Source organism: Seriola lalandi, unplaced genomic scaffold (assembly GCF_002814215.2).
Source record: "Seriola lalandi dorsalis isolate HSWRI2012SDOR001 ecotype SW California unplaced genomic scaffold, Sedor1 jcf7180002054953, whole genome shotgun sequence".
Lineage (NCBI taxonomy): Eukaryota > Metazoa > Chordata > Actinopteri > Carangiformes > Carangidae > Seriola > Seriola lalandi.
This window is the reverse complement of record NW_019525504.1, coordinates 343,288-357,605: the sequence shown is the minus strand read 5'-3', so window position 1 is coordinate 357,605 and position 14,318 is coordinate 343,288. Positions and strand designations below refer to the sequence as shown.

Here is a 14,318-nt window from a genome sequence, read left to right as displayed (position 1 = left end):
TGAAGTGACAGAAACAGACAGCAGGATGTGAGCAGTCAGATATTTAGTGCAGCAGAGGATTTGGAGCTGATTTTTCAAGGAGCAGATAAAAAACGCCCATAACTACTGTTCCAGAGAATGAGCGTATCTCATGAACAGATAAAGATACAAACTTCAAATCACCCCTACGACAATCCAGACAAATAAAATGTGTGCAACTTTCTGTGTTGAAGATTTCCTTCTTTATTATGGTTTACAGTGTTTTTATCTATAAGATAAGGAAAAATTCAAGGTCATTTTTTTGGAAAAACACAAAGGTATGAAAAAACGAGAAAGTCTTATTGTGGTCCTAAGAGGATTTTAAAGTCCCTTACATAAATAGCCTGTTTGTTGTCAGTTGTTTGTTGGTCAGTCCCAAATTTCTGTCTTCTGTCCTTTCTGTGTATCTGGATCACACTCTTGATTCGAAGCTGTGTTGATCATGACTCTGTGTGATGTCTGGCAGACGCCTACACAGATGAAGACCTGATGCTGTACTGGAAGAGCGGCGACGAGTCCCTCAGCACTGACGACCGCATCTCCTTATCACAGTTCCTGATCCAGAAGTTCCACACCACGTCTCGCCTGGCCTTCTACAGCAGCACAGGTACGCACACCTGTTACTTGAGATGAAATCATTCATAATGCTATACATTGCTCTTGTGTACAACATCATGATTTGAGTGGCAAATGAATCACGTGTTCTTTCAAGGACAGGCCACAGTCACTGAGCGTAGATAGAGGGGGAAAACAGGGACAGACAGATGTTAATGACTCTGCGACATTTCCACCGTAGAGGACTGAAATTGCCTAAATTGAAAATAAATAGTAAATCCTGTAGCTCAACCGTTGGGGTGAGTGCTTCAAAATAAAAACTGAATTTGAGGTTTTGTGCCAGTTATATGGAAGACAAGGGGCACAGCTTTGAAGGCTTTAAAAACATGACTAGATTGTATTTGAGTGATCTAGTTTGAGGGTGCTTGGTGGGGGAGAGGAGGTGGGGAGGGAGGGAGGGAGTGGGGGAGGATCGATAGAGGAGACGGGAGCAAAGTCTGCATTAGGAGGAGGTCGGGGTGAACGGAGGGTTCGACAAAACACAGGACTGCCACACAGCAGTGGGTGGAACATCGCAAATATTTCCCACCTCATGTAATATTTTTCAGAATATCTAAACTTGTTTTGTGACAAATAAAACTTTGAACTGTTGTTCTGTGGCAGCATCCCTTAAACCTGAAACATAAAATACAACAATATAATTATGTATTATAAAAAAAAAATCCAGATAATACAGTATTATATTTGGGCTTAACCTGATAGGTAAGAAGGACAAATTCAGAAAACTCACAATTCTTACAATATCTTACAATATTGGACTGACAGTACCACATTTAGTCATAATGTCCAAATATCCATATAATATATATATAATCCATGTATATAATATAATATCATATATAATAATCCATGTTGAGAGTGAATGTTTGCTTGACCTCTGAAATAGCCGACATATGATGTGTTATATATAAAATAACCACACAGACGTATAATATGTGACTGTGGGACACAGAGCCGATCAGTAACAAAGGAAATTTATTAAATTAGTTTTTGATTATGTTCCGTCCACGTTATAGTGGATTAGAAACCTGATGTAGAGTTTGATAGTTTAGGTCACAGACTTTGCTCCATGCAGTTTCTCTTATGGACTAAAGGACTTTGTTTCTTCATTACCTGGATCACGTGTTTAAACACCTGAATCATATACTATACTAATAGTAAGGAATTTACGTACTCTGTGTCTGCTAATAAATTATGATGTAAAATATTAACAGCGTATTGTGTAACCCGAGTCTAAACCAGCTTCTGTCCCGCTGTGTTCACAGGCTGGTACAATCGTCTCTACATCAACTTCACGTTGCGACGCCACATCTTCTTTTTCTTGCTGCAGACGTACTTTCCCGCCACCCTCATGGTGATGCTTTCATGGGTGTCGTTCTGGATCGACCGCCGGGCTGTGCCGGCCAGAGTCTCCCTGGGTAAAAAAAAAAAAAAAAAAAAAAAAACACAACCCATTTGAAATGTCCTTTGAAGAGATTGTGCCTGAGGAAAATCTTTCTGTGTGAAATGATGAAAGCTGGCTGTGACATGGCTCCACCAGCTGGGAACACACACATGCATGTGTGAATACACAAACCTCCCACACTCCACCACTCTTACTTTTCTTCTGATTTATTTTCTGTGTTGAGGCTGTTGCAGCACTTGTCATGCAGACGTCTGGTTTCTCGCTGAGGTCCTCTCACGGCTCGTCTCATTGCTCTTATTACATTCAGATGATATGATGGGATGATTTTACAAAACCCTCTGACAGGTTGTTATTCCTCAACTACAGAGTGTGTGCTGGTTCTCTCCTTCTCTGTGAACACATATATAGGGATGTTCCAACACTGTTTTTCCTTGAGTATCGACTGATATGGATTACTGATCCGATATCGTTGCATTAAAATAATATTTTAACAATTATATATACATAGATATGCATGTGCTATGATTACTATTGTTGTTGTTTGGCATGGCACAGGTTAAACCCTTTGTAAAACATGAACAGATACATGAATGTCATCATTTGACAGTCAGTCATAAAAGAATAAATCTAGGAATAAATAACACTTCCTACTCTAGTTGTAAGACGAGTGCTGCCCCTTCAGATTAAAAGCTTGAGCATGTTGGTTTACTGGTGGGACTTTCCGGTGTAACATTTTGCCTGCACTGCTCTATAACAGTAGCTGCCAGCGGCTGCACAGTGCAATTTGCTCCATTTTAGAGTGATGAAGAAGAATAGACTTCAGGTGTGAAACTATGAAGTTCACTTTTTTTTTTTTAAAACATTGGGTAAGATTGGTGCATAGACTCACAAACTGGCTTTTCTGATACTGGTACTGGAACAACTCTAGTTTTGTACAATTATATATCATTATTATAATTATTATTATTAATTTAATCTTTATTTAATCAGAAGGTCTTATTGAATTTAAAATCTCTTTTTCAAGAGACAGACCTGAGAAGAGGGAGTCACGAGAGACGATCAACAACAAAGACAGTAGAGCTACACAACACAAGAAGCAAAGAATCAACAAAAACATTTATAATAGCCATACAATACATCAAATAATAAAGATTTAAAATCTCCAAGGGGAAATATACGTAAGACTCTAGTTTGAGGGCAGTTTGCAGTTCATTCCATTTATATTGTGCATATAACCTGAAAGCAGTTCTGCCAACTTTAGTGTGAACATGAGGGATATCGTGGGTTCAGTAGTGGCTGGATCGTCTTCTGTGAAAAGATTTGAGGTCGTATGGAAGCTTTAACAGTAGAGTATTATGAATAAATAATATGAGATGACTGTTTCTTGCTGACTGTAGAGAGGTCCAACCCACAGTGTGGCACAGAGAACAATGATGAGTATGGGATTTGTCATTTGATACAAAGGGTTTAACTGCTGCAGTGTTAATGGTGCAGCGTGACAATACAGAATGTAATCATAGTCAAGGACAGATAGACAGACATGTATATATATATATATATATATATATATAACTGCTCCAAATTATCACCAAATGAATTCACAGTAAAAACTGAAGCAAAAACAGCTCCACTGATTTTCTTCACTTCTTTTACATATAGTATCATCTTTCTGCAATAATGTGATTTAACATGAAAAACAAAGTCAAGGTGTTAAAAAAGAAACCCAATTTCCTCAGAGAAATTTCCCTGCATAAAAGGTGAAATATCACAGGTACAGCAGTGCAGGATGGGATATATAGATGCCAATAGATCATCATATATAGAGATGATTCGTGGTACTGAAAATAATTCAGTTCAAAGTAAATTAAAGTGTATCTGACAGAAGTAACCTATGTCTGTTGCACTGTCAGGAAAAAACACACACACACACACACACACACACACACACACACACACACACACACACACACACACACACAGCCTGGTTGGGCTGTGTGTGTGTGTGTTCCTCGTGAGTGTGGAAGTTGTAGAGTAAAAACACTTTTCCAGTTCCACTTTCTTATGAGGAGTTTCTGAGCTGCAACTAACGGCTTCACAGATTATTTATAAACCATCAATGTGAAAAGCTCTGGTGTTCATCCTCCTCCAACATGTCACTTCCTCTTTAACTGACTGAACGTGACCCCTGACCCCTGACCTTCAGGACGTTTCTCAACCAAAATGAATTTATGATCTTTACTTGAGATTATTGACATAACTGGTGACCCATTAACCTTCATCAGTGAAGATGTGAAAGAGTCTGGCATCCTAGAAGTTTTTATCATTAAGTCCTATTAATGGTTTATAACTGAATAATCCATGATGGACAGCTTCAAGTTCCCACACAGTGTGGGTGTATGGAAGAGACCTTAAATGTCTCTGTATTATGTCACACATAGACTGTCACTGACTGTGTGGAGGCAGAATTAGATTAAAAAAAACGACTGGAGTTCTGTTTCTAAGAGTTTCTGCTGCTGTCTGTTGAAAGGCTGCAGCACACTGACTGATTCACAACCTGTAAAGGAGAAGTCTGGTAATCTTCTAAATTCTTACAGTCAACAAATATACCTCACTAACAAGCGCTGTGTGTGTATCCAGAGCCTGATACTGTATCTTATTCCTCTTCCAGTGTTGCTGTTAAAAACAGACTGCTGCAATATGATCCTGCACGACTTGCATGATGCGTTTGGCACTGTGGTGAGGTTGTTTACATTTCACCCCGAGAAGTGGAATATCATCTCCACATGAAATCTAATATGCTCCAAGAGGATGACGCCACAAGTGTCGAGTATTTTTCTTCGAGCTGAATGTAAACCTGTGTCGACAAACATGACGCACTGTAATCATCTTAAATCTGAGCATAAAGATTCATTCTTGACCCTAAATCGAATCATTTAACTTCACACATGGTCCACTGGAGCTTTCAACTTGTATTACTTTCTACTACACTACATGTATTGTATTAGATTAGATAAAAACAAATAAAGTGTGATTTATTATTACAGACCAAACTACAGTATTTATAATTGTCCACAAGTTTACCTGCTGCAGCACAAAAGTGATTAATGTAACAATAATTATCTAGAATCCAATAACAAGTACTCTTGCTGTAGTTATTTGAGGTAAAATGTAAATGCATGACTTGATTTCTACACTGTGGTATATTTCCTCCACCTCCTATGACCCCTCCCCACCTGTAGATCTCTGACTGCTGCAGCTTTTTCAGGACAGTACATTGCAGGGCTATTGGACCACATTGCATCATATTGTATAAGTGGTCATGTTATTGCTTTCACCTCCTACAGCTTCAGCAGCCCAGCACTGCCTCAGGTCCCTGATTCAGTGCAGCGCTACAGTGTGTCTATAAAGCCTAAGTAAATAATAGACAAACACATTTTCAACCTGTAGTTTTCTGTAGTTTAACCACAGCGTTGTTCAGATTACTATAGTTTAATCACAGCTTTGTTCAAGTTACTGTAGTTTAACCACAGCGCTGTTAAGGTTACTGTTTTTTAACCACAGTGTTGTGTACTGTAGTTTGACCACAGCATTATGTAATTTTTTGTAGTTTAACCACAGTGTTGTGTAATTTACTGTAGTTTAACCACAGCGTAATGTAGTTTACTGTAGTTTAACCACAGCGTTATCTAGTTAACTGTAGTTTAACCACAGCATTGTGTAGGTTACTGTAGTTTAACCACAGCGTTATCTAGTTAACTGTAGTTTAACCACAGCGTTGTGCAGGTTACTGTAGTTTAACCACAGCGTTGTGTTTCCTGTTTGCAGGCATCACCACAGTGCTGACCATGTCCACCATCATCACCGGTGTGAACGCGTCCATGCCCAGGGTGTCCTACATCAAGGCCGTGGACATTTACCTCTGGGTCAGCTTCGTCTTTGTCTTCTTGTCTGTGTTAGAGTACGCTGCCGTCAACTACCTGTCCACCGTCCAGGACCGCCGAGAGCGCAAGATGAGAGAAAGGGCGCGGTCTCAGGTGTGTGTTTCTGCTGTTCGGTGTTGTGAATGAAAAGGCAAACTGATGTGCAATTGAAATAATAAGAGGCATCATTTCCCTACTGCTGGAGGAGACCTGACCAGAGCTATGAGACCTAACATTAATTTGGTGTACACAAACATGATGCTATGCTATGTGTACGTAGGCAGATTAGCTGCTGCTAACACTTACCTAAAAAACCTCACCAAAGGTGCTTTAAAAATCAAATCAAAGAGGCTTAAGTGTCTCATGCAGAACACTGACCTACAGCCTCTTAACTCTGTAACTTAGGTCAGTACAATTCAATCAATCAATCAATGTATATGTCCCCATAAAGCAAATGGTTGCAGAGCAGCGAAACAGGGAGACAGAAGAAAACATATCATTAAAACACGCTGGAGAAATCAGGGAAACAAATCAAATCAAATTATCAAGTAAGAATATAAAATCATAGAATACACTGTTGCTCATAAAGTTGGAGTAAAATATTTGTTATCTCTTTCCATTAAATGATTGTGACAGTGTGATTTATTTCATTTCACCTGGGTAATTGGGACACATAATATAATCATTGCACCTGGTCAAAAGCGATTACTGATGCGTTTAAATAGGAATAAACAGAGGATTGTGTCTGAAAACAAAATTATTCCAACTTCATGGGCAACAGTGTATTTGCAGTTTTGATCTTGACTGTGTAGCGTATGTGCAGAATTCTGTAAGGTATGAAACATTTTCGTCTAACGGGGTTCTTGAGAGGGAATCAGAAGGTAGATCTGGATCACTGGATGCAGGAACTGGAGCTGTCACAGAACTGACTGCAAATTCCCACACACCAAGACACTGCTGTAGCAGCGACCAGCATCTTGATTTGGCAGACAACTGACCACTGCTCACTGGGACATCAGAGTGCTGTCTGTGGTTCGTGGCCTCGAATGTGAATTGAGTTTGATTTTTACCTGTTTCCTATAGAGTCCGCTGTTCACAGAGCCAGACTGGGTCAGTGTGCGAGGTGGACATCAGTGTTCAGCAGGTGGATGGAGTGGTCAGGTGGTCAGGTTAAAATGAAGGTTAAATCATTACACTTCAGTTGTAATTTTGCAGTTAACTCTGTTCTCTGGGGCTTTAACCGTCCTCCTGTGTAGAAACAAGCCCACAGTTCGTCTGTGCAGCAGTTCATTATGACCCATAGTCACGTTTTATTGTCGGATGGCCTCTAGCAGCAGACGCAGGAAGTCAGGTGATGTAGTATAAGAAGCTACAACGCCCCTGTTTAGAGGAGGTGGTGGATGGAAACACAGGAAACCACTGTTTGTTTCCCGTTTCAAAGCCATAGTCAGTGTTGTTTGTTTTGTTCCACAATTTCAATCACATTTATAATTGTAACCATGACGACAACCACAAGTTACTTATTTCAACTCAAACCAGCATGTATTCCTGAACCTAACCAAGACGTTTCAACCCACGTTCTAAACTAAACCACGACTAATCCACAACTGCAACCACATTTATTATGGTTACCATAACGATGAAGATGAGATCACTGTGTGTACCAGGTCTCTGGTACACTCCTATGGGTGGTGTCTGAGGGTGGGGACAAATGACTTTAGGTTGGATGACTTTACACCTTGTCGTCCTGAGTCAGTTTCTTTCTCCACGTCTCATTAGACTCACAGCGATAAATACAATAGTTCGTTTTTACTTGTGTGTGTCGGTGAGGCCAGTGTGACAGTTAGAGAAGATGAAACGGTTGTTTTATCACTTTAACAACAAACTGTTGATGTTAAATCATTAGCTGACCATTAAGTTGTGTCAGTTTGTTTTCTCTTATGATTTTGATTGTGTTATTAGAAATGAATGAGCTCTTGTTATTGGTTGAACAAGCCTATGTCTCTGTGCTTTTCTTTCTGTGTCTGTCCAGTGCTTCAGCAGAAAAGCTACAACATTATTTTGAACGTCCCATTGAGATTTTTCAAAGGAGCCACTTTGTGGCCAAATGGTGTCAAACTCTGTCTCATGATCACAGCAAGGTGTCGTGAAAAGATTTGATCCTGTGACCTCATCAACAAGGAGTCATCTGTGCTGCTGTGTCATGGGACACAGAGAAATATAGGTTGTAACTTGGTAATAATCATGTCATTTTAGTTCATTCCAACCAAAAACCCATTCAAAAAGCAAAGAGACTTATGCAGCTATGTGATTTCTGGTTTTAAGGCTCATTCCTGCAGAAGTCAGTCCAACTAACCCTGAAATAAAAAGTTATTTTACCTATAGTCCAATAATGACAGAATCAGTGTTGCACCAACAAAAAACCCAGCTGTCATCTGCCCCAGACACACACAAGACACACAGCAGAGCGACAAGTGCACACACAGAAACATGAGCAAGTATGTAGCGCACACACACACACACACACACACACCAGTCTGACAGGAGAGGAGGAGGAAGAGGAAGAGGGGTTTGTGAGATATGGATCAGGACCAGCTCCTGGCCTCTGATCACAGAACAGTGAAGACCCAACTCACTCACTCAGAGCTGTAATCAAACCAATCAAACAGACTTGGAGGCAGACACCAGTTCTCCCTCAAACTTACCTGTCTCTCCCTTTTCAAAGCTTAGAAACAACACATCAACAAATACACAAATAAAACAAAAAGCCTCAGTTCCAATGAGTGCATGTGCTTAAACAAAGTTCATATATTTTCAAAAATAAGGGAAGTGATCAGGATTAAGTCTCTCAAATCCACCCAGAATCAAAAAGGCACTGACTGTGAACTGTTATCTGCAGAGAGAGAGAGAGAGAGACTGGAGCCATCTCTGAGGTATCATCACTTTCCTTTTCTTTAAAGAGGAACTGCCTGGACAGAGTGCAGCCTGTCGTTTCCGTAGAAACAGTCAACAGGTTATCAGCATCTCTGCGGGACCTTCAAAATAATGTCACAGGAAGAAAAAACACAGACACTGATCGACCTGAAGATCAAACAAAAGAGAGAGACAAAATCATTCCCAACATACCAGAGTCAGACTGACCTTTCTATAGAACAAGGAACGAGATCCAGACCCGGCGCTGGTCTTGATGAGGAGAGCAGAGGCTTTTTCAACCAATAACAAGAGCTCATTCATTTCTAATGGCACAATCGATATCGTGAGACAAACACATGACTGAGCGAGTGATCAGCTGATGACCGGACCTCTACAGTTTGTATTAAAATAATAAAACAGCCATTTCATCTTCCCTCACTGTCACTCTCTGGGTTTTTATACTTGTATATCATCAGTTGTATCAGTTTTGCTAAGTGACGGCTGAAGGTCTGAGTTTTTCTGTGTTTCATCACTACTGCTGTGCAGAAGTCATTCACAGGTCAGGCTTTGCTTAGATGTAGTGACCTGGTTACACGGCTGTAGAGGTTCATCTTAAGCTTGGAGACGTGACAGAGTTCACTGAACATGATCAGTGTTTATCTGTAAACAGCTGACACTGAGAATCAGAAAAGAAGAATTTAAGAGTGTGTGGGTAGAAACAGAGAAACAGAAGGAGCGTATCAACACACATCACCTTGTTTTAATCAGTGTGTGTGTGTATCAGCTGGAGTCTTCAGTAACGGGGCCAACCAGATGTTAGTCTGTGACAGGTTAGTGGCTCGAACACACAACCCTGGCTCCTAGAAATGACTTCTCTATACAAGTGAACTTCAACAGCAAATACGTTTTGTAAGAAACCTTAATCTGTGGCTGGATCATGATCAGAGGAAACGTGTTTTGCGAATGAATGAAGCAGCACCTTTATCAGCAGCAGCGGCGTCATCAGGAGGTGGTTGAGGTGAATGAAGGACGTACAAAACAAGAGACCAGGATCTTGAACCTGAACCTGGTGCTGTGAGAGTCTGAGCAGAACCATGTTGAAAGTTTAATAAAGCTGGAGTCACTACAGGCGGAGATTGCTCTGCAGGATCAGATATTCTGGTGCTGTTGTCTGTCAACATTTTACTGATAGGTTCAGTATCAACATATACATATATTTACAACTATATACATATATACAGTGTATATCAGGTTGCATATACGTGTCCTACAAAAGATATTTGCTGTTGCATTTTAGCTGTACATTTTCAGGAGACAGGGTGCAGGTTTCATTTCTAAGGAATCTGAGAAAAGCTCATACTCACAAATCTTTCTTTTAGAAAACAATTGTTTAGATAATTATCCTGTTATCTGGAGCTAACGAGGCTTGTTCTCTCATTATAATGGCTACGTTAATCAGAAATCTGATGTCCCGAGCCAGTATACAGATGGTCTTGTGTTGTGATGTGAAAAATGTCAGCACGACACATTGATCAACATCAGAGAAGATTTCAATCAAGGGCAGAAATGTCTTTTCACATCAGTCCTCGTCAGCAAACGAGTTACTGAGGATCGTTGCTAAGGAGGAGCGTTACTGCGACTTAGTGTACGAAGTTCAGTCAAAATCATTTTCTCCTGATCATATCGCGTTATCTTTGTTATCTTGAGATAACAGGATAAAAAAAACATCAGCAAGTATGTGGCTCCCAGCCCAGGTGTCAAGATGCTGCACGGGGTCCTGTCTCTCAGTCAGCATCAAGTGACGTCCGCCATCGGATCAGACATCATGCATTACCTTTGTGTGAGCATAAAGTCTCAGCATTCAGCAGGAAGTAGCGTCAACCCTGAAACATAATGAGCTTCAACATGTTCATTTTAGCAGAGTCGTGTAGAATAATGAGTGGGTTATGTGGGGATGTCAGTATATCAACATTAGAGAACACAACAGAAGGTCTGCACCATCACTCATGTCAATGTCCAATGATCCACTTTCTGTCGTCTGTGCTGCAGGGAGTGAACACACTCATTACACTGACTGCGCACTAGCTGCTCCTGAAATGCTTCGTCTGTGTTTAGAATTCATTTTAATGGATCAAAAATCTGCAAAAACATCACTTAGAAGCTTTGAATTATTCATGAACAGCAAGCTGAACTTTGTCTGGGCTGCGACTCTCTGTTAGAGCAGAAAAAGGTTTATAAAGCAACAAATACTGTTTTGTGATGAATGAATGTGCGTCCCTGAGTTAATAAAAACCAAGTGAAGTGGAAGTTTTAAGAGATGAGGCTGGCATCAGATCATATCTTTTTTTTTGTGGTTGACAAACATGTGGAGCAGGTACGTATCCGAGGGTGGACCTGGACAGGCCCAGACCAGGGGCCAGATGTTCATGACTAAAGCTATGTACACTTACAAAACCAGAAATATTCATACACGGTTCCACTTTATAAAATGTCACTCTGTGAGAAATTGGGCGCATGTGCACAAGCCTCATTTCCACTCTCACAATTAGCTAAAAATAGATGAAGACTCTCCCTTAATCAATCAGCTTGTATAAAAAAAAACACTGTGATCATACACAGAGAAGAAAGAAGAGACAGAAGAACAATTTCACAGATTGTGAAACTGAGATAAAAACATCATCAGTTTACTTTAGTAAAGTCCTCTAATGTAAAGTCCTGTTTTACTGTGAACTTCATTTATTGGGACTAGAGAGTCTTAATGAGGCTCTAACACTGTGATTAGTAAATATTAAAATAGTATGAAACAGTTACAGAATGACTCACAATAAATAGGATTTTAATGATGCTGAAGGAAACACTGAGCACAAACACTCCACTCATTGAAGTTGGTTTGATTTTATGTTAAATTACATTATTACATTATTATTTTGTATTTTCACTTCACTGTAACTTTGATCGCTTTGGAAAACGGTGTGTACGCACGGTCAGAGGAATGTGTGAGATGCACAATTTATGTGCGGGAAAATGGCGTGCGCATGGTTTTTGTTAACTTGTTCTCTAGCTCTTTATTCTCATTCATTCTCATGCACACATACACACACAAGGGGCCTGACTCCAGAGAAAGATTTTTTGAAATAAATACGTGTTTGCTGATAGAACTCGCATGAAACTGGACTTGTGTGATTTTATATTTTTAATATCTATCTTAATATCTATCTTATCAATAGATTTTCAAGAAAATGTTACGAAAAAATAAAAGTTGGTGAGCAGCTCTGAGTAATCTGTCTGCTGTGAGCTGTGTTCCAATGAGATTCTCTACCTCTGTCTTTTCATTTTGTTGATTTGTGAAACATAACTCAAGAGTGTCATGACAGAGTCACAGCAATGCTCAATCTCATCTTTAAATGTGTTGCTGACAGGATTTTCAGAATAAAATGATGCCTCTCATTAACAAACAAATTAGCTGGACAAGCTGTGGCTAATTTACTTTATGAATAATGGTTTATGTCATAATGATTCACATGCAGTAAGAACTGTGCCCTCGATCCACTCATAGAGGGGGCAGGCATTAAATAGTAAATATTATATTATTATAACTAATGGATGGGAAATGAGCTAACACCTAACCACTGAAATTTAAATATAATATCAATTGATGTTCTTTTTGTCTAGCGAAGAAGTTTTACATTTTGTGACATTTGAAACCTTTAAACTACACATTTTCAGATTCATCCCCAACTCCATGACTGCTGCTGCCAGGCTGCCACAGGTCAACAATGCTAATGCAGTTTGAGGGTTGCCAGATCATAGTCGAGTATCCCCCATATCCCAGTCGTTTACTCTTTATAATAATAACCGACATTTTGCTGAAAACCCACAAACCTGGCAGCTCATAGTTGCTGCATAGATCCTGCCGGTGACGCAGAGGGGAGTTAAAATGGGAAGATGGTTTGAGATGGGTAAAAATATTGTTAGGGACAGTTCAGCAACACTTTGACATTGGGAGGGACGTGTCCCTACTGTCCACACTTCAATCTATACCCATGAATGAAACCGCAGTTGGTGGAGGAGGAAGTGCAGAACAAATGAGGATTTGCGTAAATGAAGCTAAAACAGCGGAGGAATAAAGTGCTGATTTGGCACCCACCACCAGCCCCTCCTTCTAAGGAGTCTACATGGCCCCCATCAGACATTCCAGAGGTTCACGCTGAATTGGCACTGGTAAAACCTGGATTTAGACAATGGAGATTGACAGGGTGAAGCTGCTCCAAACGCACAACCGCTCTCTCCCTCTCTAAGTTGGAAGCTTACGTCGAAAGCCACGAGCCACCGCGTCGTGGCCGGGTGTTTAACCCGAATGGTGATGCTAGGAATATGGATTCAGTGGAGAGAAACTGTCAGCATGTCAAAGTGGTGCTGGATGTTGTTACGCTGGGAACTCAGTGAACACAGGGAGACGGACGAGGCTCTAAATGGAGTAACTTCTTCAAGTACACTGAAAAACCCAACCCTGAAATAAAGAACAGTCACTGATACGACTCCAAACACACAGAATGAAGTGTTGGAGCTTTGTTGTTATGGAAGACAGGTAGGGCAGAACATGAGGTCTGATCAGCCCCAGCTGGGGGTGTCTGGTCAGCTGTGTATGATACTGGAAACAGCTGATGAGCCCAGGTGACATCACTGATGATCTGCCCCAGCTCAGCATCAGAGGATGTTTCACTTCAACAACGTTTTGTTTTATTTGTACAATATTCTGCCTATCTCATTTACACTGGCACAGTGGGTTGTTTGTGTTCGTTCACACATGCGATTTATTTTTTCAGATTTGATGAATAACAGTGAAAAAGTTGATTGCGCTAATTTGACTATCATCGTATGACTTTGACCATTTATGCCATATTGTAATTCACCAACACACTGATATCACAAAACTATTCTTGTTGAAACTCTGACCATCTCAGCTATTGTGTATCCCACAGCCGACAGAATGACCTCGGAGAGTGTGTCTGTATTACACGACAGGATGTTTTGTCCTGAGGGGGGCACTAGAGTAAAAGTCATGTAAAAGCGTTCATCCTCAGGGGAGCATGAATGTGCTTAATCAGCGTCACGGCAGTCCTGGACATAGTGGTTCCCAACCAGGAGGTAGGGATCCCCCTGAAGAGGTTGAAGGACCCGAAGAATTATATAAATAGAAAAGGAGCGGCATGGTGGTGCAGTGGTTAGCACTGTTGCCTCACAGCAGTTTCTGGATTTGAACTTGCCGTGTGGAGTGTGCATGTTTTCCTTGTGGCTGCGCTGGTTCACTCCAGGTACTCCAGCTTCCTCCCACAGTACACATGTGTGTCCTAATTATAGCAGATGAATAAATCACTGGTTGACCTGGACACATAGGTATACTGTATGTAAACTGTGACAATGGTTTTAAAAGGTTGCAAGGAAAG

General features: G+C 40.5%; 1 protein-coding gene across 1 annotated transcript in view; it reads left to right on the top strand.

The window, feature by feature from the left end:
- Nucleotides 1–14,318, top strand: part of gabrr2a (gamma-aminobutyric acid type A receptor subunit rho2a) — a 75,298-nt gene that overhangs the window by 56,050 nt on the left and 4,930 nt on the right. The window contains exons 6-8 of the mRNA XM_023394728.2: nt 485–625; nt 1,899–2,051; nt 5,864–6,072. Coding sequence (XP_023250496.2) covers nt 485–625; nt 1,899–2,051; nt 5,864–6,072 — 503 coding nt within the window. The remainder of the gene's footprint in view (nt 1–484; nt 626–1,898; nt 2,052–5,863; nt 6,073–14,318) is intronic.